Raw genomic sequence first — 26,730 nt, 5'->3', positions numbered from 1 at the left:
GCCCCCTATTAAGGAGCAACTTTAAAATTATAATTTCTATTACTACAGTGTTCAGGCCCACAAAAATTATATCATTCATATTTGGGTCAAAACCATGGTTGAGTGGGGAATAGAGCTTTTGACTATTTAGGAGACTGTTTTCCTATGGGATATAAATGTCATATAGGTGAGGGAGCTGGGACCTGCACCGTGACTAATTTTTTCCATCCTAATAGGACAAAAAACAAACAAAGTTAAGCAAGCACACAATTAAACTGGACCCCAAACACATTAATCAATTTTCACTTTCAAAAACAAGCTCTACAAATTTTTATTCACATTGAGTTGCTGTCAAGTTAAAAATAGTCATCACATTTCTACATCCATTTCTTTATATCAATTATTGTCCCAGACTGTAAAAATATAAGACCAATATACAACTAATGCTAGTCTGATTTTTGTAAAAATCAACATTCATTTAGTGAGATATCAATGTACATTATACACTAAGGTTGTAAGAAAAATACTGATATTTGACATTTTAAACATTTTTTCATTCATGTAAAAATCAAGTTGCAAGTAAAGTTAGAAAATACATAATATTCAGAGGAGTACATGTTGCAGATAACTCATAAGAACCTTGTCCTAAATTTACATCAGCTGTGGAAGAACACGATTCACAGTTCGGCTTTACTTATCTGGTACCATAACTGAACTTCATAGGAAATGTGTCTTAATTCCCTCAACTTTTTTTTCTGTTAAAATAAGGTGCACTTAGAAGGCCAATCTGCTTTCAGACTGCCAGTAGAAAAGAAGGATTGACTGCTTTCACTGTGCATGTACATGACCATATAACACTATTTAAAAGAATTTTGGTTTTCCAATGCATTGTGAAATAATTTGAATGTTATAAATTAGTTTATAAAATCTAGATTAAAAATACAATTTATACATTAGATATTTATCACAAACTGTGCATTAATAGCAGCTTACTATTGTCAATCATGCATTAATAAACTTAATATCAATTTTGGATTTTATAGCTAAAAATAAAATTTGTACAAAAGAGTGAAGCTGTGAAGTATTTTCCTCTACAGAGACATTTTAGAGGATGTGAACTGTTAAAAGCTTAGGAGGTAGTGCATGAAAGGCTAACAATATCTGTATAATCTTTAGGAAAAAACACTTCATACTGAACCCCAGTACCATTTTTACATCTAAATTCAGTTAAACAACTTGTTTCAATAGTTGATTATCCTGTAACACAATTTTAAAACATTTAGTAATAAGCAGTTATATATAGTGGTAGGAGATTGGTAGAAGAACTTTTAGAAATGTTCTATTATGGCAACTGCAGTGTTAAGCAATTACATGCCATGCAGTCTGTCATTTTCATTGCCAAATGCATAAAATGCTTACTCTTTAGGCATTTTAAATGATTTTTATGCTTGATTCTACCACCCATCATAAAATTTCTTCAAAGTAGAGCTAGTCTTATATTGAGAACTTTTCACAAAAATAAACGTGTTACCCAAAGGAACACCTCCTCATTGATCAAGTCAATCAGTTTCAAGGAAGCGTCCTAAGAAATGGAAATTTATGTACAGTTTTATTGTATAACCTTATTTAAAATTTCCTTAAGTTCTTAACACTGGTTTACAAACTTAGTGTTCATGAATGATACAAGTAGGAATTAAGCTGAGCAGAGCACTAGTCTTACATGTTCATATTTAAGCAATAGATGATGATCCTGTAACACTAGTGTTCCAAGGTGTCATGCTTACGTGTAAGTTAATAGCTTATCTTACATCCAAACTGCTGCATAACTAATGTACCATATTAGACCCATAAAACAATTCCATCAAAGGCAATACACCTGTATTAAGAAGTATGCTACCAGTTCAGTATCTGTGGATTTCATTCTCTTCTCTTAATCCAAGTTTGTTTTACTCACTTGATTGTTCACCATACATTCAAGTACACAAAAGGTACAATACTAGAATAAATGAAAAAGTCATTCACTGAGTTTCTAGGGAGGAGAAGGAGGTCCTCAAACCAAAAGAAACGGGGAGAGAGGGGGAAGGAGAACCCATAAAAACAAACCAAAAAACCCCCCAGTTTTCCCTAAAAGCCAAGTTTTGAGCAGCATGGATTTTTTAAAAAGGTTTTTAATTTAAAAGAAATAGCAACATGTTTATTTCCATCCCATTTTATGTTCTTAAACAGGGAATATTTTTTTGCTTGTTTTAAATTTAGTAGTTGTTAGTAAAAAAAATTCTAAGCAGCTGCATGCTTAAAATTGCTGATCCATATCCTTACTTTTAAAATGCCACAAAGCTAATAATAAAATAGACCATGCTGTAATTTAAAAACATCCCATACTGCTATACTGAACATCACAAGTCAAGAAGCCTGAAATACTTCAAACTGATAGAATATAACTTGATTGAAGTCCATAGGACTTGTAACTGACTTAGGGAAAAAAACTGCAACTTTCACCCCAGATTCCTATTAAAAATATTAGCTTGCACAAATAGTGTTAACCACCTTGAGAATTTAAATGCCTTCTCCTTACTACCACAAAGGCAATTGTTTTGGAGAAACGTTATGCCACTAGCAGAAGAGTTTAATACAGTTATAGTCCTGGTATTACAGAATACTAAACCAGATGCTTAACATTCAGCATGATAGCCCCATGTAAATAAATGTTAAGCATCTGCTTAAGTGCTTACAGCACAAGGGCTATTATTTCTGATACCGTTTGGTCTACAGGACCTGCATAAATTAAATGTTCATAGTCCATTTTATTTCACGAGTTCTAATTTAAAAGTTTCAAAAGCACAGGTTTGACTTGGCTTTAAAAAAAGAAAATGCAATGTAAACCGCTCGAATCTGGAATAAGAAATAATTTGGATTTAAGAAAAACAAATTGACATACCAAACTTCCAACTTACTACCAATTTCAAGCAACTATTTCTTCATTAACAAAAATCTTTAACATTACTAGAATGTTTTGAACATGTAACAAGCATCAGGTCAGATGTTAGTTTTATAACCTTGCTTGAATTTAAATTTCTTTAGAAGTGTACAGAAAGGTCAAGTACAATAATTAATAACTAGAGCAAAGTATAAGAGACCTCTTTAAATACCATAAAAACTAAGAGAAGAGAACTGGTCCTCAAGGTACAAAACTGGAAGATTATTAAAACTTTCACATTAGAATTTACAATCACAGTTAAGAGCATTTCCAAGTAATTTTACATGGCCACGCCTGGAAGATTAGAAACAATTAGGCTGTATGTCTAATTAATTAATCCACCCCACATGGTAATGGAAATTTACTCTTCAAAAGCCAGTAGTACCCCACTTAATAAATATAAAAGTCATACCTCTCAACCATCCTTCATTTTCAACTGAGATTTACCTCTGTCCAAGGCTTACCAGTTATTTACCCTCACTTGTAAAATATTTACACACACGTATAAAACTATGCAACTGAAACAAGCAACCGTTTTTTTTTAACCTTACTGTACTTATTTTTTTCCTTCTATGTTTGTTTACAGCTTGTAGTGGTTAAATAGGCTGAGAGGTATAAACTACATTTCATACTGTGCCAAATTGAAAGGTATATGGCATCTTCAGTTAATAGTAAAATGTAATAATGCAATTTCATAATGTTATGATTGTTCCATCTTCTTCTAAGGACTTTTGGTCTGCACCACGTATTTCACACTCCATGTTAACGCTGCCTGCTGAATGAAATAAATTTACTTCACTGGAAGGAATGAAACCATTTTGTGTCGACTCATGAAGAAGTTCAATTTGTGTCAATGACTCCAGACTCTCACAGGTCGGGACAGCTTTTGGAATCTGCTGAGGCTCACCACTGTCTTCAATAATAATGTCTTCTTCATCACTTTCTTCTTCTTCTGGATGGTAATTCTGCACAACATGTGGTGTGTAACTTTGAAGACTATTATCAGTTGACTGACCCGAGCTGCCAGAAGTCCGACTGTTCCTAACAATATTGTTTCTCTGGTTTGCTGGTCTCACTGTAATGATCAGGTTACGGCTATTAGCAATCATCATGTCTGTAACTTGATCAAGACTCTTTCCTGAAACTTCTATTCCATTCACCTCCAGTACTTCATCATTGACAGCCAGTAATCCTGTGCTTTGAGCCAGGCCTCCAGGAACAAGCCTGGATATGAAAATGCCTGGTACTTTCTCTAATCCATGTGGTGTTACTCTCACACTAGAGCCATCTCGTATATAGAATCCAAGTGGTTTGTCAGTTCCATATTTATAAAGTCGAACCCGGCGGTGAGTTTCTGGAAGAATGTCCACATCTATAATAGAAGACACAGGTCTGAAGTCTTGTGGCATGCTAATGACAACATGCGGTTTCTTTCTATGGTTATCTGGACGCAACACATTTGATAAAACATTTTTCTTCCTCGTCATAGTGTCTGTACCAAAAGCACTGTAGTCTGCATCTTCTGAAAGACAAGTAGCATATTTCAGTAATTAGGATAGCATGAACTATTCTGACCAACCTAGATTAGACGGCCATCAATAATCAACGCATTTTAGCTTGACAAGGCTTAAAACATTTAATAAAGTTCTCAGCATGTAACACTAGCAACATTTCTCTTCATTGGCAAAACAACAGCTTTTACATTAACAGGAAAGCTAATCTGATTTATGCGTATTTGGTTCATAATTATGAATCAAAAAAAGCCATTAGGGGTTTTAAAAAGTTAAAAGCAAAATTAGTAGCCTAATACTACAGGTATTAAGGTGAGACACTAACTTTTTTTTTTTTTTAAATAAATAAAAAGTTAAGAGTGGAAAGAATACAAAAGCTTAAAAACTTTTCCCCTCCCCCACCTAGTTTTTAACAACATTTGCAAAATAGTACCTGACTCATACCCAGAATATTTTCATTTGTTAATTTTCTCCCCTCAAGTTTCAGTTAATGGGAATACAAAAGAATGAGAAAGGGAGAGCAGCCAGTGGACCTATTATTGCTGAGTACCTGGATGCTAGCCAACTGACCTGGTTTCAAACTCCAGAAAGTTTATTCAATTCTACTCTTCCCTGCCCCCATGCTAAAAATGTCTGATCAACAACAAAAAAAGAACCCCAAGACACAGCACAGCAGAAAATACTTCAGGAAAAATTCTAAACAACTGATATAACTGCCATAATCTGAGTTGACAGAAGTGTCTAAATGGTTTATAGTCACTAAAGTTTCTCTTTAAGCCTGTAAACTATGAGATTAGGTCTTTATAGAAAAAGAGAGTTAGCCAGCTGTGATACAGAAATAAAATTTAATTCTAAGAGTATGACAAATACATATGTCAACCAAACTTCTCTAGTTGAATTTTAGCATAGGAGGTAATAATTCAGGACGTGTCAGCAGGCTAATCACATTAGCACTTCTGCAGTGCTTTGTATAGCTTTCCCTCATTTTAATAAAACAAGTATTTTAATCCCTTGTAGAAGAATAGATACCCCTACATTGTTCTTCCAGTTAGCATGTGAACTCCTGAGATCAGCTACCCCACAATTTCTTTGTGCCTACATTAGTGGTGCTTTAACTCTCAACCGAGACAAATAAAAAAAAAAAAAAGGATTAAAAAACAGAATTATAATCCCAATTGCTAACTAAGGGAATGCTGTTTAAGTGTAAAAACATAAGAGGAAATAAAGACAATTTTGCAACTATTTAGCTGGTCTAATAAAAGATATCACCTCTGCCAAAAGTTCTGCATAAGAGGAAATTAAGGTCTCTTTGCTAATAGCATTTAATGAAACTGAAAGTCATGCATATTAGTATTGGGAAACACTTCCCATCTATGAAAGGAAATAAACACATTCACACAAATTAACATTTCCTATTCACTCAAAACTGAAACATATTTAATGGATGTACCTAGAACATTAACAGCTGCAGAAGAATCACAATGACACAATCAAACATTTAAGACTTATAAATACCATATGCAGAACAGAACAGAAATAACCATTCTAAACCGAATTGTAGTGTAAAGGATATAAATCATTCATCTAAAAGTGTAAACAGGGTATACAAGATGACAAGAAATGTGTTAAAGCTGGTCTGAAGAGGAGGTTCTTGGATATAAGATTTTGAAGCTACAAAACATATTAGGCAATGAAATAATAAAGCCATTGACTTTCAATGCAGTATGTTGACTATAGGGTGGAAGTGGGTAGCTAAGTCAATAGAACCATATAATAATATTTGGCAGTTACCTTTTTGCTTTCACCTTGACTCCTTGAAAAAACCCAAAACCTCACATTGGGAGGGCAGAGATTCCTTTTCAAAATGCTCCAACCACTTCTCATATCATCACAAACTCACTGCCACCCTTGTTTCAATATGGGCACCTCATCAGCACTCAGGTGCTGTGGCTGAAGGAGCACAGGAAGCACCACCACAGGTAAGTCCTGCATATGCCAGTATATCAGTACAAAGGACTCATTCCACAGGTGTTGCTGTTTCACATGCAGAGTTCAAGTTATCAGTATCCTGAGGACACCCCAGCCCATCTGTCTCACCCCCACCACTAGGGGTGGGACCGGAACCTGTTGCAGGGACGTGCAGGCAGCAGCGCCTGAGCTGTCACCATCCTGCAATCTCAATCCCAGGGCCAGCCCCAGCCCCGCTCCAGGATGCTGCTCCCCACCTGCCCACAGCCCCATCCCAGTTGCGTACAGGGGCCACTTAGGGAGTTCTGGTGAGCGGGGGGGGTGGAAACGGGACAAAGGCTCTGACCCAGCTCAAACTCCCTTAGTGGCCCTCCAGCTAAAATAAATTGCCCACCCCTGAGTTAGAATGTTGTTGTAGCTGTCGTGGTCCCAGGAAGTGTAAGAGGCGAGGATTTTTTTTTCTGTGATATCTTTTATTGAACTAACTGTATATAGTTAGGAGAGATGTTAGGCAAGCTTTCTTCAGGTGCAACAGCTTTTTCCTGACACCTGATAAAGGACAGTGTGCGCCCAAAAGCTTGCCTAACATCTCTCCCAACTATACAGTTGATCCAATAGAAGACATCAAAAAACCACCTGCCTTAAGAAGTTAGGTAAAGTGGGAGCACCTAGAAGATTATGACAACTGAACAGGCTATACCAGCAGTTCTCAACCTTTTCTAAAAAACTCAGAGCACTCTATAGAAAATGCCAGTACCTACTTTTCACTTATTTTTGGCTACAGAAAAAAAAATAGAGCAAGTCTCCTGCTGCAAAGAACTCAAAGACCACAACAGGTCAGGATGTTTTTGATGCTACGGATTCCTTTCTCGAAAACTGGATTTATCTTGTGAACCATATTTGCATGCCTAACTGCAAACTCTGCAGCACCCAAAGCACTCTTGAAAAGATCTCTAGGTACCCTAGTGTACTGCAGAGCCCTGGCAGAGAATCGTTTGGCTATACACTTCAGGGACTTCAATTAAGTTTTAATGAATAATGGGATTAACTTTATGGTTTCTTGAAGAAAAAATAAAAACCAGCCCGTGTAAGAGAAGCTTGGAACTCCTCTAGTTTTTTTAGGAACACGGGATGAGGGAAGGGGAACAACCACAACTAAGCTTAATTTTAAAGACACAGTCCAGATATTAAGAAGAGTTCATTATTAACAGTGTTTCCTATGCCAAATCTTTCTAATAAAATTTTAATTTTAATCTTTCTAATAATAATCTTCCTATGCCAAATCTTTGAGCTAAGGAGTTTAGTAAGAGAGACATCAGGGACTCAGAGCTTCAGTGAGACGGGAGTCCAGGACAAGTGGATGTTCCTTAAAGAGATGATCCTCCAAGCTCAGAGGGAGTCGGTCCCAACATGAACCAAAGCGGACAAGAGTGCTAAAAAGCCCCCTTGGCTCTGTAAAGGCATCCAGGAGGGCCTGTAGGCAAAAAATGTGGTATACGTATCAGTGGAAGCAAGAGGCAATCACCAAGGAGACTTACACCTCCATTCCTCATGATTGCAGGGAGGCAGATAGGAAGACCAAGGCAGAGATGGAACTAGGGCTGGCAACCAGAATTAAGGATAACAAAAAGTCCTTTTTCAAATACATAGGGAGTAAGAAGGCACCAGGTAATGTGGGGCCCCTACAGGACAGGCTTGGCAAAGGAAAAAGCTGATCTCTTCAACGAGTTCTTTGCCTCTGTATTTCTAAGCAGGGAACGGGACAACTCCCCCACTAGGATTACAAACAGGCTCAGGGGACATGACACCATGCCTAGGGTCAGGGATGATCTAGTTAGGGAACTCTTGGAAGGGCTGGACATCAGCAGGTCCGGCTGCTCTTCATCCAAGGGAACTGGCGGAGGTCATAGCAGGGCCCCTGGCACAGTTGTATGACCATTCGTGGTGCTCTGGTCAGGTCCTAGAGTATTGGAAAAAGGCCAGTGTGGTCCCCATTTACAAGAAGGGGAGAAATGAGGACCCAGGTAACTATAAGGCAGTTAGTCTCACCTCGGTGCTTGGGAAGACCTTTGAGAAAATTATCAAGAAGCATATCTGAGGGGACCCAGCATAGGAGGTAATGCTCAGGGGCAACCAACACAGGTTCACTGTGGGCATATCCTGCCTGACTAACCTTGTTCCCTTTTATGACCAGGTCACCAAGTCCATAGATGAAGGCATTGAGGTGGATGTTGTCTATCTGGACTACAGGAAGGCCTTTGACACTGTTTTTCACCCCATTCTCATAAAAAAACAAAAACAAAACAAAACTAGGCAACTGCGGCATTGATGCCTACACAGTCAGATGGGTGGCAAATTGGCTTGATGGTCGCACCCAGAGAATGGTGGTGAATGGGTCATTTTCAACCTGGAGCGATGTGGGCAGTGGAGTTCCCCAGGGCTTGGTGCTTGGGCCTGTGCTATTCAACATCTTTATCAGTGACTTGGAGGTGGGTGTGGAAAGTACGCTATCCAAATTCCCTGATGACACAAAGATGTGGGGAGAAGTGGGCACACTGGAGGGGAGGGACAGAATCCAACTAGAGCTAGACAAGTTGCAGAGGTGGGCGGATGAGAACAAAATGAAATTCAATGCAGACAAGTGCAAGGTGCTGCATCTAGGGAGAAGGAACCTGCAACACACCTATAGGCTGGGGAACATCCTTCTCAACAACACAGTGGCTGAAAAGGATCTTGGAGTCTTGCTGACTTCAGGATGGACATGAGCCACCAATATGAGGAAGCAGTCAATAAAGCTAACTGCACCTTGTCGTGCATCTACAGATGAATCACAAGCAGGTCCAGGGAAGTGATCCTTCCCCTCTATGTAGCGATGGTCAGGCCGTAGTTGGAGTACTGCGCCCAGTTCTAGGCGCCGCACTTCAAGAGGGATGTGGTTAGCACTGAGAGGGTCCAGAGGAGAGGCACTCGCATAGTCAAGGGGCAGCGGGGCAGGCCCTACGAAGATAGACTAAAGGGCCTGAATCTATTCACCTCCACAAGAGAAGACTGAGAGGGGATCTGGTGGCCATCTATAAACTCACCATTGGGGACCAGCAGAAAATAGGTGAGGCTCTGTTCCCTGGGGCACCACCTGGGATTACAAGGACTAACAGCCACAAATTGATTGAGAGCAGGTTCAGGCTTGATATCAAGAGGCATTACTTTACCATTAGAGCTGCCAGGCTCTGGAATGGGCTCCCAAGGGAGGTGGTGCTCTCCCCTACCTTGGGGGGGGGGGTCTTCAAGAGGAGGTTGGATAGATAGCTGGCTGGGGTATTATGATCCCAGAACTCATTCCTGCCCAGGGCAGGGGGTCAGACTTGATGATCTGTTCAGGCCCCTTCCGACCCTAGAAACTATGAAACTATAATACACTTTGTTCAAAAAATTATAGAAAATGTGTTTGCTTTCTGAGTAAGTACCATGGAATTTGAAGACTAAATAAAATTACTTAAAGGGTGACAAACTGAATCATTTCTAATGAAAGTTTCATTGATGTTTATACAATATGAAGTTCCTTCCATTTTTAAATTACTTTGTATAAAACATTCAGCTCTGCAACAACAGACCAGAGTTCAGACTGTTATAGATGCTTGACATTAACCCAGGTATTTCAAATAGGAATCCATAATCTTATGAATCATGTTGGCATACCTAACAGTGTTAACACTGTGTGATACCCTGTGGCACCCATAAAAGAATCAAGAACTGTGTACCGGTGTCCAGTTTTGTGCCCCACACTTCAAGGACATGGACAGATTGGAAAAAATCCGGTGCAACATGACAAAAGTGATTTAAGGGATTGGAAAGCAAGACCTAAGAGAAAAGGCTGAAAGAACTAGGCTTTCATTTGAAGAACAGACTGAGAGGAGATCTGATAACAACCTTCAAATACCTGAAGGGCAGTTAGAAAGAAGACAGAAATGGGCTTTTCTCTGTAGCCACAGGGGACAGGACTAGGAGCAGCCTCAAACTACAGCAAAGGAAATTTAAGTTGGAGATTAGGAGCAATTTCCTGATTATAAAGTCAAGCACTAAACAGGTTACATAGAGAAATTGTGCTATCTCCATCCTTGGAAGCTTTCAAGAGCAGATTAGACAGACATTTGGCTGGGACAGTTTAGTCAGAGATGATCTGGCCTTGAGCAGGGGGGCTAAACTAGACAATCTTATGGAGGTCCCTTCTAACCCTACTTTCCTATGATCCTATGGAAACACTTGGTACTTGAATACCAAAACCAGATATTGTTGCATCACTTTCACAATAACTGAGAGAATGAATAGTGCTCTATAAGTGATCAAACATAGTGGCTGTCCATTTGGTTTGGAGGGAGAACTCAGTTTGGTAACTCAAAATTGCATGGGTCACATACATCTTCAAGTCTGTTATACTGCCATCTAGTAGTAACTCTCTACTAGGGATAATTAAAAATGTAAGCTTTTATGAGCACTACAGCAACACTGACTGCAACAACCTGCGACTTTATTAGATTTGTGTGTTCTCCCTAGAAAAGGTTCAGGGCAACATAGGAAAGAGATAACATATAATAACAGATGTAGAACTGTTTATTTTTTCTTCCTTCCCCCCATTTATATTTACCTTTTTTATTCCTTCTTTTCTTGCATACCTGATATAAACAAAGCTGGAAAACTTACACAGCCCCTGCAGCAGCAGCTTGTCAGCACAACTCCAGACCCAGGGGGGCAAACACAGCTGCTTGTCACACCTCCCACCATTTTTCCTACCACCAACTTGAGTTGCCAGAGGTAAGCATAGACCCTGAATTCAGTGGTGAACAAAGGGTGTAGGGTTGGGTGGTTGAACAGCAGTGGTACTTATCCCATGGGTTCCCATGCTGCGCTAACAATCCCGATGAGCTGCAATTTAAGCCCTCACAGGCTGCAAGTTGGACAGCTCTGCTTGAGATCACCACAAAGTAAATGTACACAAGTTTAAAATAGTGATGTAATCCAAACAGAAGTACAGTATAACCACATAACATATAGTACTGTATGCCGCTGCTAATAAGTGTTTATGACACAAACCACTGAAAAACTTATAAAAAAACCTCTCCAAATGTGCATACGTCAATATTTTTTAATCTTCTACTTAAGAATCTCATAATAAAAAACTTTTACCTAATGGACAATTTAACTTTACTCTGAGCTGAAAGTTCACATGCTTTTTTTTGCGTGTGGGCAGCAATTTTTGTAACGTTCAATTGGAGAGTGATAATCAAAGAGAAAAAATAGAAAAAGGCTAAAACTGTTACTTACCTAAACATTTTACACAAAAAATCAGTTTCAAGTTTAAAGAACTTTACGTTATGTCAACAAAGTTCTTGCATTTTCCAAGTTGCAACACAGATATTTCATTTGGAAATGTGACTGCACACTGAACAGTTTTACAGTGCTGTACAGCAGTCTTATTTTATACAACTACTTTCATAGTTTAGGAATACAAAATGATGCCTGCAGATAGCAGCACACCTATGCAGGTACTGTAGGTATAAACAATTTGTCATGTGACCTTGGGCATTAGACCCAGTTTTATTAAGAATATTTAAAAAAAAGAGGGGGGGAGGGTTTTCTTCTTTCAAATCACAAGATCTTACACTTCTGTCTCATCAGTGAGACACAAAAGATCTTGTACATGAAACACAATCTTGTCATATTTACATGACATGCTGTTCCACAGAACTGCTAACAATATCTACTTGGGACACTAGGAACTTCAGTTTTTAAGATTGCATGATGAAGGCCAAAAACAGTGGAAGATGTACTTTTACAGACCCTTGGGAGGTCCAACCATGTTCTAGACTGATGGGAGGTCCAACCAGGAAGCAAGTAATAAGCCCTATGCAAATTTACCACTAAGTAGGAGAACACCAAACAGCCATTTTAATTTGCTTTTGCTCCAAAAAAGTACCACTGGTGGAGATTTCCTGGAAATTCATTGAACTCACTGGATAAATCTGTCAAGATTTAGAACTATTTGAATGACCCCTTCTCTCAAACTTAAGTCAGACTTCAGCTTTCAGACTCCTTATTCCATTTTCTGAAGAGTAGGACCATTTTAAAGAGAAGTGGCACATGTACACTGCTCATATGCTGTTTGAGTTTAAATCCAATATTCTTTAATACCTGAAATTCTTGTTGAACTGTTCTTCAATATCCTTTTAAAGGAAGGTAGAGTTACCCTTCCAACATACTGCTTCCAAAACTTAACAGGACAATCCTATTACAGACATGTTGTAAGAATACCAGAATATAACCCTAATTTTTTAAAAAAGGTGCAACGAACCAAATATATTCAACATTTAACAACATATACTAAGAACAGAGGCCTTGCTAGGATGAAAAGCACACTCATGGAAAGCATGCTTGTCTCAGCATTTCTTGCCAGAATTTCAAGGAAAAAGGGATGTTGAAACAAAATCATGAGGGAAAGAGTCTTGGAATGTCCATCAGAAAACAGGGAGAAGGAAGAAGGTTAAAATTTAACTCTTCTTACTTCACAGCAGCTATTGAGTGGGAACAATATTAGTTCCCTTGTGCTCCAGTGAAATGCTAACACATTGCTGACACTTCCGTAATTTTGGCAATTGACAATTCTCAAAATTAAAGCAGTTCTGGTAAATGTTGTTCTTGTAGACACTCTACAACTCTCATTTGCAACATGGCCACAAGTTACTCCACCTCAAGCTTTTTTGTACAGGCAAGAAGCACCACACTTAAGCTGGTTACATAATGAAAGTGGATTTAAATAATACAGCCTTACTATGCTCTAGAGTGATTTGTTCTTAATATTAAGTAGGCACCAATTTGTCTTGAAGCACAAAAATTTATTGCACCTGTAAACATACATCCAGCATAACTGCAGACTACATCTACTACGCTACAGAACAGTCATTCCAGGGGAAGAGGAAGCCCTGTTTCAACGAATAAAAAGGCTAGAAGTTGTAATGTAGCAAAAAAATCTACGTTAGTAAGAACAGAAGAACTAACCTCAGAAGCCTGTAGAAATAAAAGATAAAGCAAAATCTGTGGCTTAGTCTTACGTTGCAAGAAATGATGTTTCCCCAAATCACAGTTTCATTGAGAAGGGGCAAAAAATCGTGTCCAGGTAGTCTTCACTGTATGCATGAACTTCACATTTGTTTCACAAATAGTTTTATCCTTAGGTCAGATTTCTGTTGCAGACAGAGACTCTCATACATCTAGTTTTAATTAAAACTGCACCACTTTAGTCTTTACATTTCCTTTTACCTCTTCCAGAATGATACTTGTCCATTTGAATTCCATCCTAAAATTCCTTTCATAATAAATAGACAATTGCTTTAGAGTGATATACCCAGAGCCATCTCTAAGGGTGTGTGGGGGAAAGGGGTGGTGGAGGCAAGTGGCTGCAGTGAAGGTTTCTGAGTATTTACAAGTTAGCAAGTTGATATAACCAGAAAAGGAAGCACAGGGTTAACCACAACCCATTAAACTTATGGAAAAAGTCTAGCAAAGGCAAGGCAGTCTAGTTAACAAATAAATTTGACATTTTAGGTATTTGTAAACATGGGGGGGGGGGGGGGGGCCGGAGCAGCGGTTCTAGGAGCCACTCTAGTTAAAAGTACCCAGAGTGCCAAATGCATCAGAGCTGCCACGCTGAAAAATTGCAGTGGGGACACTTTACCCAAATGTCATCAAACAAGCTGTAGTTAAAGCACTCCTGCCACCATTTTTCAGTGTGGGCGTGCTGATGCCTGTGACACTGGAGTCTGTTGCAGCGTGGTAATTACCACGCTCTAGCAGACTCATTGAGTCTGCTCTGATGTACTGCAATTGCAGCACACTGGAGCAACCTCCATGCACACATATAGGCACCCTCTCATACTTGTTAGACCAGCACCTCCTTTTCCTTTTCCATTAATTAAGGGTCCTAATGTTTCCCTGCTGGAATTAGCTTGGGGGGAAAACTCTCCCACTGGAAAAAAAAATTCCATAGAAAAAGTCTCCTGCAATATAAAAGGGCATGTTAAAAGCCACAAAAAAATAAGAAAAAAAGTATTTGTTTATCAGCTTGAAAAATTCCATTCTGAAAGAGTTACAGATTGAACCTGGAAGGTGACATAGCAAAGCCTTATCAGAGGTTGATATTTCTTCAGGCACACCCAATTTTCACTTGCACTCAGGTATATAATATTAAAAAGACTATAAAATCAAACAATAAGACATGAAGAGCTGCAATTGCATCCACCTGAACAATCAGATTATTACATATGTTTATTACTAGTTTTCAACTCAATTACTTGGCTTGAGTTACTACAGAACTCTTCCATAATGGGCTTACTAAAGAAATAAAATAAAATGAGTTTATTTCAATTTACTTTATATAATAAAACTTGAGGTTTCCCATCCACTGATAAATAAATATTGATTATCAGTATGTAGTTCAAAGCGAGTACAACCTGTTTGATATAAATGGTACGTTTTAGCTTTCAGACTTTATATAACCTGGGTTTAATGCTCTTTATTCCTTAGAGCTCTCAGCTCAGAGAGCGTCACAAAAAATGTGTTTGGTATCAAAGTGAGGAGGGGGAAAAAAAGTGACTGATTGCCACACTTTCTTACTGATCACTAAATGGAGTGACTTGTATTAGAATCGATCAGTGTACAAAACAAATTGCTCTGTGGCCCAAGTTAATAACTTTACCTTGAATGCATGTGTAATGAGTTATATGTAAAACTTTAGTAACATAGTAAAACATATGGTGCTAAAACATAACCTCAATAATCCTAGTCTTACAAAGTAGCTTAACTACTCTCGTCATATGGCTACTGGAGGGGATTAAATGGAATCAGACTCCAGAGATGGAAGAAATGCTTTAGATCATCTAGTCCATCTCTGCCAATTCAGGGTTGAAATATAAAGTACATACCTGTTCCCTGTACAACAAAAAAATAGCAAATACATCTGGCTGGAAATTCTGTACCAGACAGAGGTCCAGACATTATTCATAGATTGCTAGGGGCCAGAAGGAACCTTGCAGATCACTGGGTCCAGTCCTCCGCTCTAGGCAGGAAGACAACTGACCCTCAACGAGGTGACTGTCCAGTCTCCTCTTGAAAACCTCCAGGGTAGGTGACTGCACCACCTCTGGAGAGTGTTTATTCCACAGTCTGGACACTCTGACTGTGAAGGAGTTTTTCCTGGTATTAAGCCTGAAGTGGTTTTCCAGGAGTTTGTATCCATTGGTCCTGGTCTTCCCCAGGGGTGCCTTAGTGAACAGTTGTCCACCAAACTCCTGATGCACTGCTCTGATATAGTGGTAAACAGCTATCAAGGCCCTCTCAACCTTCTCTTCTTTAGGCTAGAGAGGCCCAGGTCCCTCAGCCTTTCCTTGTATGGCTTGTCTTGCAAGTCCCTGATCATATGGGTGGCTCTTCTCTAGATCCTCTCAAGTTTTTCCACATCCTTATCGTAATGTGATGCCAAGAACTGGATGCAGTACTCTAACTGCAGTCCCACCAGTGCCGAGTACAGCAGGAGTATCACTTCCTTAGTTTTACACGAGATGCATCAGTTGATGCATGCCAGTGTGTTGTTTGCCTTGCTGGCCACCGCATCGCACTGACAGCTCATGTTCATGCAGTGGTCAATCATTACCCCTAGGTCCCTTCCAGCTGTGGCACAGGTCAGGCTGTCACCTCCACGCCTGTATGTATGTTCAGGGTTATTTGCCCCCGGATGGAGCACCTTACATTTGGAAATGTTAAAACTTCATCTTGTTCCAGTCTACCCAACTCTCTAGCCTGTCCAGGTCCACCTGTATCAGCAACCCATCTTCTGGAGTGGCCACACTGCCTCGTAACTTGGCATCATCCATGAACTTGGCCAGAGAGCTTTTCACTCCCCTATCCAAATCATTGATAAAGATGTTGAAAAGCACTAGTCCAAGCACAGACCCCTGATGGACACCACTGGCCACTGGGCTGGGATGACGCAGATCTGTTCATGAGAACTCTCTGGGTCCTACCTTGTAGCCAGTTTCTAACCACTGAACCATTGAGCACCCTGGCCCACAATCTTCCAGTTTTCCCACAAGGATATCGTGGGATACTAGATCAAAAGCCTTTTGGAAGTCTAGGTATATAATGGCTACCTCGTGTCCCACATCCAGGTGGCAAGAGACCTGGTTGTAGGAGGAGATGAAGAAGATGAATTACAAGAGGTTATTACTGCCCTGGGTCCAATAAAAGTTATCACCTCCCCAAAAATCCTTGCCTCTTGTGTAATTCCTGGGCTATCATAGCTACCAAATGTCATTAAGTGTTTTGTTTGAAAACTTAAGTTTCAAGAAAAAGATGAGTTTTTAAAAGACTCAAAAGAAACAGATGATTTAGATCCTAGATGAAGTTCCCAGCTCAAAAGTAGTCAATACCGTTGATGTTTCACTCAGTAGCAACAAGAAACAGCAAAACTCTATTTTTAATACAGCAAGCTGCAGTTAATCTGTTATTCAGAACTCAACTACACAGTCATCTTGTTGCTGTAATATAGGAGAACTTTGTTTTGCACAAATGTACATATTCCCGTGTTAAGAGAAATCTTTGAGAAATCATGAGTTGTCTGTGAATCCAGAGAAGCCAACTAGAATACTATAATCAGACTATTGGTTCTTGTCATTTTCAAGTTTTTGAAAAGAAATGTAGACTATACTACGCAAGACCAAAAAACCCAGCCATGATCATAATCAGTTTTCCTTAATGAAAAAGGACCTTAGACATGGATTTCAATGAAAGTTGCTTGGAAAGGAAGAGAAGAAAAATTCCCACACTGACTAGTAACTGCATCTCATCTCTAACAGAATTGTGTCATGCTGAAAATTAAAAACAACCAACCAAATGTTTTTGGAAGCATACGATAAATGAAGCAGTTGATATCATTAGTCTAAGCTATACTGATAATTCAAAAAAGCATTCAAACTAAGTTCCTTTGAAGCTCACTAATTTCTTATTATTTAATTAGGATCTGCTGAATGCATAGTACAGTTAAAGCTTTTTGTGTGAAGCAAAGCAGGCCCAAGCATCTCTTAAAGTATTTTAAAAATATTCAAATCTGTCTTAATAAAAGTCTTGGTAAAAAAGGGGTCACATACTAGAGAGCGCTGTTCTCCAGTTTTAAGGTCTCCATCCAGTTTAGCTAATAATTAGCCATAATTATTTATGGAGTGGGGGGAAATCACAGTTGAAAGCAGGCGCATCCCTACTCTTGCCCCTGTTCAAGGAATGGCCAACATTTATTTTGGTAGGAAGCAATGGGCTTAAATCAAAGTTATTAAAGACATTACACCTCTCTGTATTTCTTTAGAAGTTGTTTGGTAGCTGAGTTAGAGGACGAAGGTGCAACAACACAGCCTGTTTTCTGAGGAGTCTGTGATGGGAAAGGACATGTAGGAGTCTGAGCAAAGATCAGTAAGAAAAATCAGATCATTATGGAAATCATAATGAAGAAGCAGAACTGTTCCCAATGTGACTTTTAGAAATTTGAATTGGAACAGGGTATGAATGCATACACAAATGGGGCTTAACTTATTATTTTACACAGTGTTTACAAATAACTGTACTTACCTTTCCTTTGAATAAAAATCCTGAGCAGAGGATTGGCTGTGGAAACTGCTTTATGATAATTATCATCATTATTGATAGGCAGCAGATCTCCATGAATATCTGTATATCCAACTAAAACTTCAACATTGGGTATCTTGTGTACATGCTGCAATAATCCATAAAATTCTTCAAATTTTCCAGGTTTTGATCTTTCCAGAGAAAACCGCCGAAATTCTGCTCCAAACTACCAAAAAAAAATAATCTTATTTTAAAACCAGATCAAAGTACAAGGCTACAACAGAATAATCTGACAACGACTTTAATAAGTTCATCACATTAAAAATGTGCTCGACTTGAAACAAGTTAAACTTAAACAATAGCAAAATTTCTAAAAGCTTTAGCGAGTGTCAAAGGCCATGCAGCAGTGTTCAAATATTTGCATTACTTGTCTTGAAGTAATCAACTCAAATGTGTAGCCTTGATCAAAATGCATATTTCTGATTCCGTACAATTGTCCTTACTATTTAAGTAAGAGCACAAATGATCACGTAGAAGGTTCTTCAGCAGTAAGATGACAAAGGAATCTGAAAGAACCATTATGAGCTACATACCTACAAAAAGCAATTGGGCTATACAGGTTGCAGAATCACAGCCATATAATGAGAGTCTGGGATAAAAGCTGTACCTAATAACATTTATTTTGCCGTCATCTAAAGCAGGGGTTCTCAACCCATGGCGCACAGGCCACATGCAGCCCAATCAGCACACTGCTACAGCCCATGTGACACCCTGTTAATTGGATACACTGGAAGTAAACTGCATGACACAATTGCATGACACAGCCCACATAACACATCAAGAGCTGCAAGTGTGGCCCACTACGGCAAATAAATTGAGAACTACTGGTCTAGAGAATAACCAAGAATTTGGGGGTCTTTTTTATATTTTTATGAACAGACAAAAGCTTACTATGAGACAGTTATTCTGGCAGAGGGCTTTTGCCAATACATGCTTATAAAGTTAAGCTACAAATGCAGTAAGATGGAGCCAGTATAAATACACCTGTACAGGTATATTAGCAAACCTTTTCTAGTTCAGACTAGGCCTAAATCTTAATTACTTATTTTTGCTAGCCTAGTGGCGGTGCCTAAAACAACCAGCTTTGTTGTAGCACTAAAAGACCTGGAGTAAACCCTTGCCAGCTGTGCTTTTCTCAATAAACCTTGTTTCACTTGGCATTGAGACCATTTACAATCTCTGTAAATTGCATCCACACAGTGTAGGAATATTTTGCACAGCAGACTTGGTCTTAAAATGTGAGCTGACAGATTTAAGTGCTTGTAGTGAAAGGCAATCTTTCCATTTCAAAGCCATTATGGTTTTTCACAACATGTAGGGTATTGAAAGTGTGATAGGCTCATCTATGCCTAATCTACTAACAGAAATTTTGCCAGCACTATCAATGTCTTGCCACTGTCAGACACTTATTACAGAATTTCACATGTACACACTGAAGTCTGCAATCCACTACCAGTTTAAGTGTACATTTTTTAAGTTACATTTCTTCTTGTAAGTTGTGGAAAAAACCTTTACTGTAAGAACTAAATTCAAGAGTTAGTCAATTCAGGCATACAGCCCAACAGAGTCCTTGAAACAGAGCTCAAGAAGTGCAAAATATCCCATTTATCTTCAAGGGGAAACAATAAAGTCGAAAGGCACAAACATTTCAGCTCTCACTATTCAATCATTAATGCAGAAACACCAAGATAATAATCTGTAAAGTGGTGCTCAGCTGTGCACTTGTGCAGCAGAATCAAGTTCTGTTGGACTAGGAAAACTAGTAGTATCCCATCTTCTGAAAAGTTTAGTCACTTTTTCCCCCCCCAAGCTTTCAAAGGGAAAAGGAGAGGGTCAATCCTATTCCTTAGCCTATTTAAAACAGCTGTCTTTATTAGATTCAGATCTTTATTTCACTACCAGTCCAGCTCTAATGACAGCAACAGTAGAAGTGGTGATGAAAGCAGGGCTCAGAATTGCACAGTAAGATGGCCACAATTGAATCTTGATGATAAAAAGCACATCAATTAGCGGAGCTGTGATAATTGTAGCTAATATGCATTTTGCTAATCCAGAGACTCTCCTTAGAGTCAAAACCATGCACCCTCCTCAACTCCTCACATTTGAAGCTCTTTCTTTACTTGTATAACAGTACTACCTACAGACCAAATCAGCAAAGCATCCAACTGAGCTAGGCATTGTTCCTACACAGTATAAGGCAGGGCAGAGTTAAAGCAAACTAATATGTGGGGGCAAGACTGTCTAAAAGGATGTGAACCAGAAAAAAAAAAGACTGAAGATTGTTTTAAAAATTCAACAGCTAGCATTTTAAAACTAAAACTTGCCTTGTCTACACAAAAGTTTTTAAAAGGGAGTTTCTCAGTGTAAACAATAGGATCTTGCTTTGTATAGGCTGACCCGAAGAGACAAATGGGAGTGCCATGAAGGAAGGTAGTTGCTTAAACTCATGCCTGTACACAAGAACAGATGCTGCTCCAATGCACTTGGATCAACTGGAATGTGACAAATAACACGCTGCACCAACCTCCTGCATCGGCATCCACGAGCTTAAAAATGGTGGTGGGGGCACTTTATCTAAAAGCTCAAACAAGCTTTAGTTCAAGTGCCCTCACTGCCATTTTTAAGTACAGGGACACTGATACATGAGATGTGGTAGCACTTTAATTAGGATGGAGCTACTCTAATTAAAGCACCAAACATGTGAAGTGCCCCCAGGTGATTTCAACTGGGAAGTTTGGAACCTAAACATATTAGAGGTGCACTGATATATCAGTTGGATAGGCACTGATAAAAGGAAAATTTACATAATTAGCTATTGGCTTTTTTTTTTTTTTTGCCACTGTAGCTGATAATATTGTCCAATAATTAATTATGCTGGGCCTGCCAGATGCCTGACCCCAGATACACCACCAGGTTTTAGGCTGCCCCAAGCCCAGGGTCCATGCCAGCCTCTTCCTACAGGGGTGGGCCAGATGCGGCCCACCAGGACATTCTATCCAGTCCGTTGGGTCCCTAAAAGAAAAATTAATATTAATCTGCCCCTGGCTGCCTGTCATACAGCCCCTGATGGCTTGCCAAAACTCAGTAAGTGGCCCTCTGCCCAAAATAATTGCCTGCCCCAGGGCTATAGCCACCCCAAAAATTCACCTTAGTCCACCTATAGTCCCCCTTCAGCACCGCCACCCACCCTGCACAGTTAAGCCCACCTTGCCCCAGCCCCAGCCCCGAGAAAAGGCTGGCACTGCCCCCGCCAGGAACACCATTCTTTTGCAGGCTCAGCTGCATGGGGCAGACAGTAGCAGTACTAGGAGGGGTGGCTACAGGGGGGCTCAGGCAAATTTTTGGCTGGCTATAGCCTCCCCAAGCCCCCCTCCCCCCTGGGGGTAAGGTATACCCCCTGTGTAGTATACCACATATTTCTTAGGTCCATATTGAATAAATGAGACTGAATTTGCCTTCCTGGAAATTAGGCCTGTTGTCATGCCCCAGTCAATCTTCATCTCCCTTTTATTCACCAAAAGAGTGTAATCAAAACTTTTATTTGCATTCACTTGGAAGCCTGTCATAACTCCATGGAGACAAGGACCTTATTATTTGCTCATTACCACCAAACACAGAGCACAACAAAACAGTTGTATATAGAGGTGCACTGATACTTTAGTCCAATATCAGATCGGCATCGATATAAATAAAATTGATCATATCAGAAAATCAGCCTGATGTGGATAATAATTTGGCCGATAAATGTCCATGCACACGCACAGCTGCAGTGCAGCATGTAGACAGTGAGAAGCACAGCCTGGTAGGGGCTGGGGTAAGCACTGCCCAGCTGGGACAAGTGCAGGATGAAGCCATACCTCATTTGGGAGGTATGGGAAGTGGGTGGGGGCAGCTCCCACCACGGTGTGCCACTGGTCCGGCACTCACCTGCTCCCAGCCTGCCTCACCCTGTGCAGATCCAGGAGCACATACCACCCCCCATGCCCTGCTGGATGACCGGCAGAAGCAGCAGTGGGAACTGTCAGAGGAGTGGCTCCTGCACAAGCAGCATGCAGCAGCCAGAACCACGGCTCCATTCCAGCTGGGCTGTGCTTGCCCCAGCCCCAGCCCCACTCCTCCCTCACTGCAGGAGCCTTGATTTGTCCCCCACACCCCTTTCCTCCCCTTCCACAACACCAGACTTACCAGCTGTACGCAGCTCTCTAAGCTGCCAGGCTGGTATCGGAAATCAGATCAGTATCAGCTGACATGCCTCCTTAAAAGTCAGCTATTGGTTTTGGCCCCCAAAATCTCTATTCGTGCACCCCTTGTTGTATACCTTCTGAACTCCAACACTCCACCCTTCTTGCAAGTTTTAAATAAAAAGATTCACTGCAAATATCCCCATTCTGTAGATATTCTAATTATAGTAATATTAGCCAAGAGTAAGGCAGAATGAATCACCTGCATTCTGACCTCAATCACACCTGCATACAAAGTAAATAAAAACTAGTAGGAGCAATTTACTTTACATCAGCAACGCATGCTTCTTTATGACATCAGCAAGAATTTCTCTTTGGTTTCCTTTAAACACTTTCCCATAAAATTTGAAATAGGAACAACAAAAGAATTTCTCACATTACACTTTTATTCCTTTTTATTTTATAGTTTCCCCAGAGGCTATTGTTTAATGCAATTTAGTGAGACAAAAGAAAGTGCCAGAGTTAAAAGGACTGTATGTCTGACATTATTATAATATAGCAGATAAAGGCCTAAGCTTTCCTAAATCACATGCATATATAAAAATATATATAAATAAGTATATTAAATTATGATTGCATCCAATGGTAGTTACTACAGGTAAGTGAGAAGAGTCTGAAAGCCTGGCCCATAATTTCCCACATACTTAGCAAAGTGCTCACTATTTCTGTTTCAAAGTCAGCAAGGTTTCTGAGCAAGAATTAGAAAATTTCATCAGTTTATATGCTCTCTCAAAACATTATATTATTTTTGCAGCTGAACATAAGAGTAAAGGAAAGTAATTTTTATTAGACAGGCTGCATTACAACAAAACAGAAGAGAAAAGCTCCAAGGAAGGCAAGGTTGCTTAAGATGGGTATCCAAAGAAGAAAGAAAAAATGCTTAAAGAGGTGGAATGCAGAAGAGAAAGGGGTTACCTGCTAACTGAGAACTAACGCACTTCATAAACCATGAACAGCAGAGCACCCCCATTTGACAAGGGGAAAAGCACAGTACATTTCCCACCTATATGCTAGGTGTGTTGCTATTTCCTGTTTAGATCAGACCTACACTAAATTACACTCTTTTGAGAAATGTTAGTCATCTGCTTCACTACAGAAAGACTAATGCTGACTACTCTTGCCCTGCAGCATCCCAATGCTATCTTTATGTGATAACTCGCTGCAGCAGTAATCCAATGCGTTACAAACAGCCACACCACATTTTATGAGAATACTGAAACTAGCTCAGCATCATATTAGATGGGAGGGCAGGAGTGGGGAGAGGAACCTCACAATACAGGTTTCCCTTGCTTTATGCTGTACACGTGTTCCTGGAAAATGGCGCATAACTCAAATTCGCACAAAGGCACCCACTTTACAATGCAACAAATAGGGATATGTTCCAAAACCTCAACTGTACTGACCATTTTTACCAGACAATTTTGGTACTCACCAACAACAGACAGTACACACAAGTACATGGCACTACCATAATGGGGATGACAACTACAGAAATAAGTGTTGCAGACAATGAGCAAAGAGCACAGATCCACACAGTAGACTATATTTTGGTGCATGTCACTCCTACAATGCACTGCACAAAGCAGCATAAGAGTGAATTTCTCTCGCATATAACAAATTTTTGGTATAAAAAGGGTCATCCCATAAGAGAAAATTCGCACATACAGAACCCGTATAAATCAAGGAAGCCTGTACACTGGTTTGTTGCCCACTACCATACACAAGGATAGAAGACTCCACAACTGATACAGTAATCATTTTGCATTTCAAAAGAATGAGATTTGATATGCCCAGTGAAACAGGTACAACTGCAAATATTCTTTGGTTCTAAAAAGTTCTTTATCCTTCTGAAAATATCCATTCTATAGCATCTCACTTGAATGGTATTGCCAGCAAGTGCATGCTGTGGTCTGAAACAGGCTTCTGCCCACATATACATCACTTGCAATTTTGTTTAAGTTCCCCAGTGTAGATTAGGACACAGCAAAACTGCTCATTAGAGGACCTCTCCTTGTTCCCGGCACAGGAATACAACCATTCCTGCAAAGATGTGCTTAAGCAAGATGGTTTGCTTCTTTATACTGCTTACAAGAGAGACAAGCAGACCCAGTGACAGACCCTGACACCCACTGACATATTACGGGTCTGTACAGAGCTTAAGATGTTCTCATCACTCACTAACAAATTACGCCTCTTCCAAAACACCAAAAGAGCATGCATATAAACCTGGCTCATTCTTGATAACACTCAGTTTTGTTCTCGTTCAAACAGGACATTTGTATCTGGGAACTGGTGGCCTGGAACACCAGGCTGATTCATTAAACATTAGGGCTGATGAAAGAGGGGCTTTTTATTTTTACATGAAACAAAAAAAATGGTGCATCTCCAATTATATTAAATGAAAAGATGGAAGTGGAAAAAGGTTATGAGCAACTATAGCTATAGACATCCTTAAAATAGCACTTTTCATTTTAGTCACCCAAGAGCTGTTACACCAATGGACTCTTATCTACACAGGTTTTTTGAAACTGTCAAATTATTAGTACAACCTATGACAGAAGCTGCTGATACCTTGAGTATCTTTACCATGTCATGGAGCCTTTAAATATATCTATGCCCTGATCAGAGTTAACATCAGGAAATATGGAAGTGGTAAAAACAGGCAGGATGCAGACTGTTACAAACTGAACAGCACGCAGGTAAAAATGCCCATACCAAGCCTGCATTGCAGCTTCCACAAATGAAAGAAAACAAGTTCCTGAGTGCAGACACACTCACATTTGCTGAGAGGAAAGGGGGAAAAAAAAGCACCTTTTAGATCAAGTTACCCAATTGTATTTGGCTAATATGGCTTGACACACCCTTTCATACCACAGATAAACACCTTTACAATGGCGAGCTCCAACATCACCAGCGAGCAAGATATCAAACGGGACCACATCTCGGTCGATGATTGAAAAGCACAGTTCAGATACATCTGGTTGCTTAGGGGCGTGGGAAGGCAACAAAATCAACCCATTCCTCAGACCAACATCGCTATGGATTCCAGGAGAAAAAAAAAAGTCAAGCATGCAAATGCAGCTGTGACTTATTCAGCTGCAGCTCTACCTGCTGGGGGAGGTTTACTAGCGCGGCAACCCTTCGTCCATGTAGCCCCGAGCGTAAGGAGCATTTTTATCATCATCTTCCCCCCTCCCCCACGTTTTTCCGTAGGACCTGGCTAGTGGGGTCCTGCCTCAGCCAGGGACTCGGACTAGAGGTCCCTTCCCGCCTCCAGGCTCCCTTATTCCCCTGCAGAGGAGAGGAAGGAAAGGCAGGCAGGGCAGGGCAGGGCAGGGCAGGGCAGGGCAGGGCGCGCTCCCCCCCCTCCGGCCGCCGCCTGCCCCCCGACCTGCGGCCGCTAATCTCCGCTCATCTCCCACGTCAGAGCCGCAGCTCGGGGCGACACGGAGCGGAGCCGCAGGGCCCTCACACAGAGAATCGCCGCCGGCCCGGGCCGGGCCGCGAGTGACCCCGGCCCCGGCAGGTGAGTCAGCAGCGGGACCCACCTTGCTCTTCACCTCCATGGTGCCGAGGCCGCGGCTGCCCCCGACGCCGCGCTGGGCCCGGTTCATGCCGCCGGCGGTCTGAGCCTCCTCCTGTGAGGGGAGGGGGGACGCGGGCAGCTCGTCCTCCAGCCCAGCCCGGCCCGACCGCCGCTCAACGCGGGGAGGAGCCACCCGCGGGCCTGGCACCTGCCGCACCAAGGGGGGAGGGGCGGAGCGCTCCGCGCATGCGCAACGGATCAGCGGTTCGGCGCACCTGCGGCGGGCGCGCATGCGCACCCGCTGCCCGGCGGAGGAGGGGGCGGGGGGGCGCGGCTCGGCGCACCTGCACCTGCTGGGCCACGTTCCAACATGGCCGGCGCATGCGCGGTGGGTGCTGCGGAGGCGGGAACATAGTGTGGGGTTGTGTGGGCCCAATGCACTCCGGTCCCTGGGGTGAAGGGGGATGCGGGGAGGGCAAGGGTATGTGACAAGGGGCTGTGGCCAAGCAATTAGGAGCCAGGACAGGCTTCCCCACCAGCCAAGCTGGGCAGGGTGGGGAGCCTGGCCTTGTCATGTCCCTACGTTATGGTGGCCATCACAGAAGACATTCCAGTTTTCTGCTACTCTGTTGATACGAAACCCGATGCCTTTATCCCCTCTATTTTTCATTATAGAGGACATAAAGACGTCTGGTTTTGTATTGACAGGGCAACCGGACTCTCCTCTATGATGGCCACCCTATCCTACATGCACCAGGCAGGGTTCTTTGAGTAGATGTGATATTTATAGATTGTAACAGGCTGGAA

At 40.9% G+C, this 26,730-nt stretch overlaps 1 protein-coding gene across 1 annotated transcript; it reads right to left on the bottom strand.

Moving 5' to 3' along the window:
• Positions 1-296: 296 nt before the first annotated feature.
• On the bottom strand, positions 297-26,138 carry PARD6B (par-6 family cell polarity regulator beta). Its single transcript, XM_090020613.1, has 3 exons — positions 25,946-26,138; positions 18,100-18,322; positions 297-4,478 (listed from the first exon to the last, which is right to left on the bottom strand). The coding sequence occupies exons 1-3, from the start codon at positions 26,009-26,011 to the stop codon at positions 3,649-3,651; spliced, it is 1,119 nt and encodes a 372-aa protein (XP_089876739.1). The 5' UTR covers positions 26,012-26,138; the 3' UTR covers positions 297-3,648.
• Between the last annotated feature and the right edge of the window lie 592 nt (positions 26,139-26,730).

This window comes from Crocodylus siamensis, chromosome 10 (assembly GCF_052110815.1).
Source record: "Crocodylus siamensis isolate JL-2025a chromosome 10, ASM5211081v1, whole genome shotgun sequence".
NCBI lineage: Eukaryota > Metazoa > Chordata > Crocodylia > Crocodylidae > Crocodylus > Crocodylus siamensis.
The sequence above is the reverse complement of the archived record's forward strand: the minus strand, read 5'-3'. Positions and strand labels throughout refer to the sequence as shown.

Excerpts from the sequence above, each read along its gene's own strand:
- PARD6B (XM_090020613.1), bottom strand. The coding sequence starts at position 26,011 with ATGAACCGGGCCCAGCGCGGCGTCGGGGGCAGCCGCGGCCTCGGCACC. Across the intron at positions 18,323-25,945 it reads CCATGGAGGTGAAGAGCAAG|TTTGGAGCAGAATTTCGGCG; the intron begins GTGGGTCCCGCT and ends TTTTTTTGGTAG. Across the intron at positions 4,479-18,099 it reads GATTTTTATTCAAAGGAAAG|AAGATGCAGACTACAGTGCT; the intron begins GTAAGTACAGTT and ends CTTGTCTTTCAG.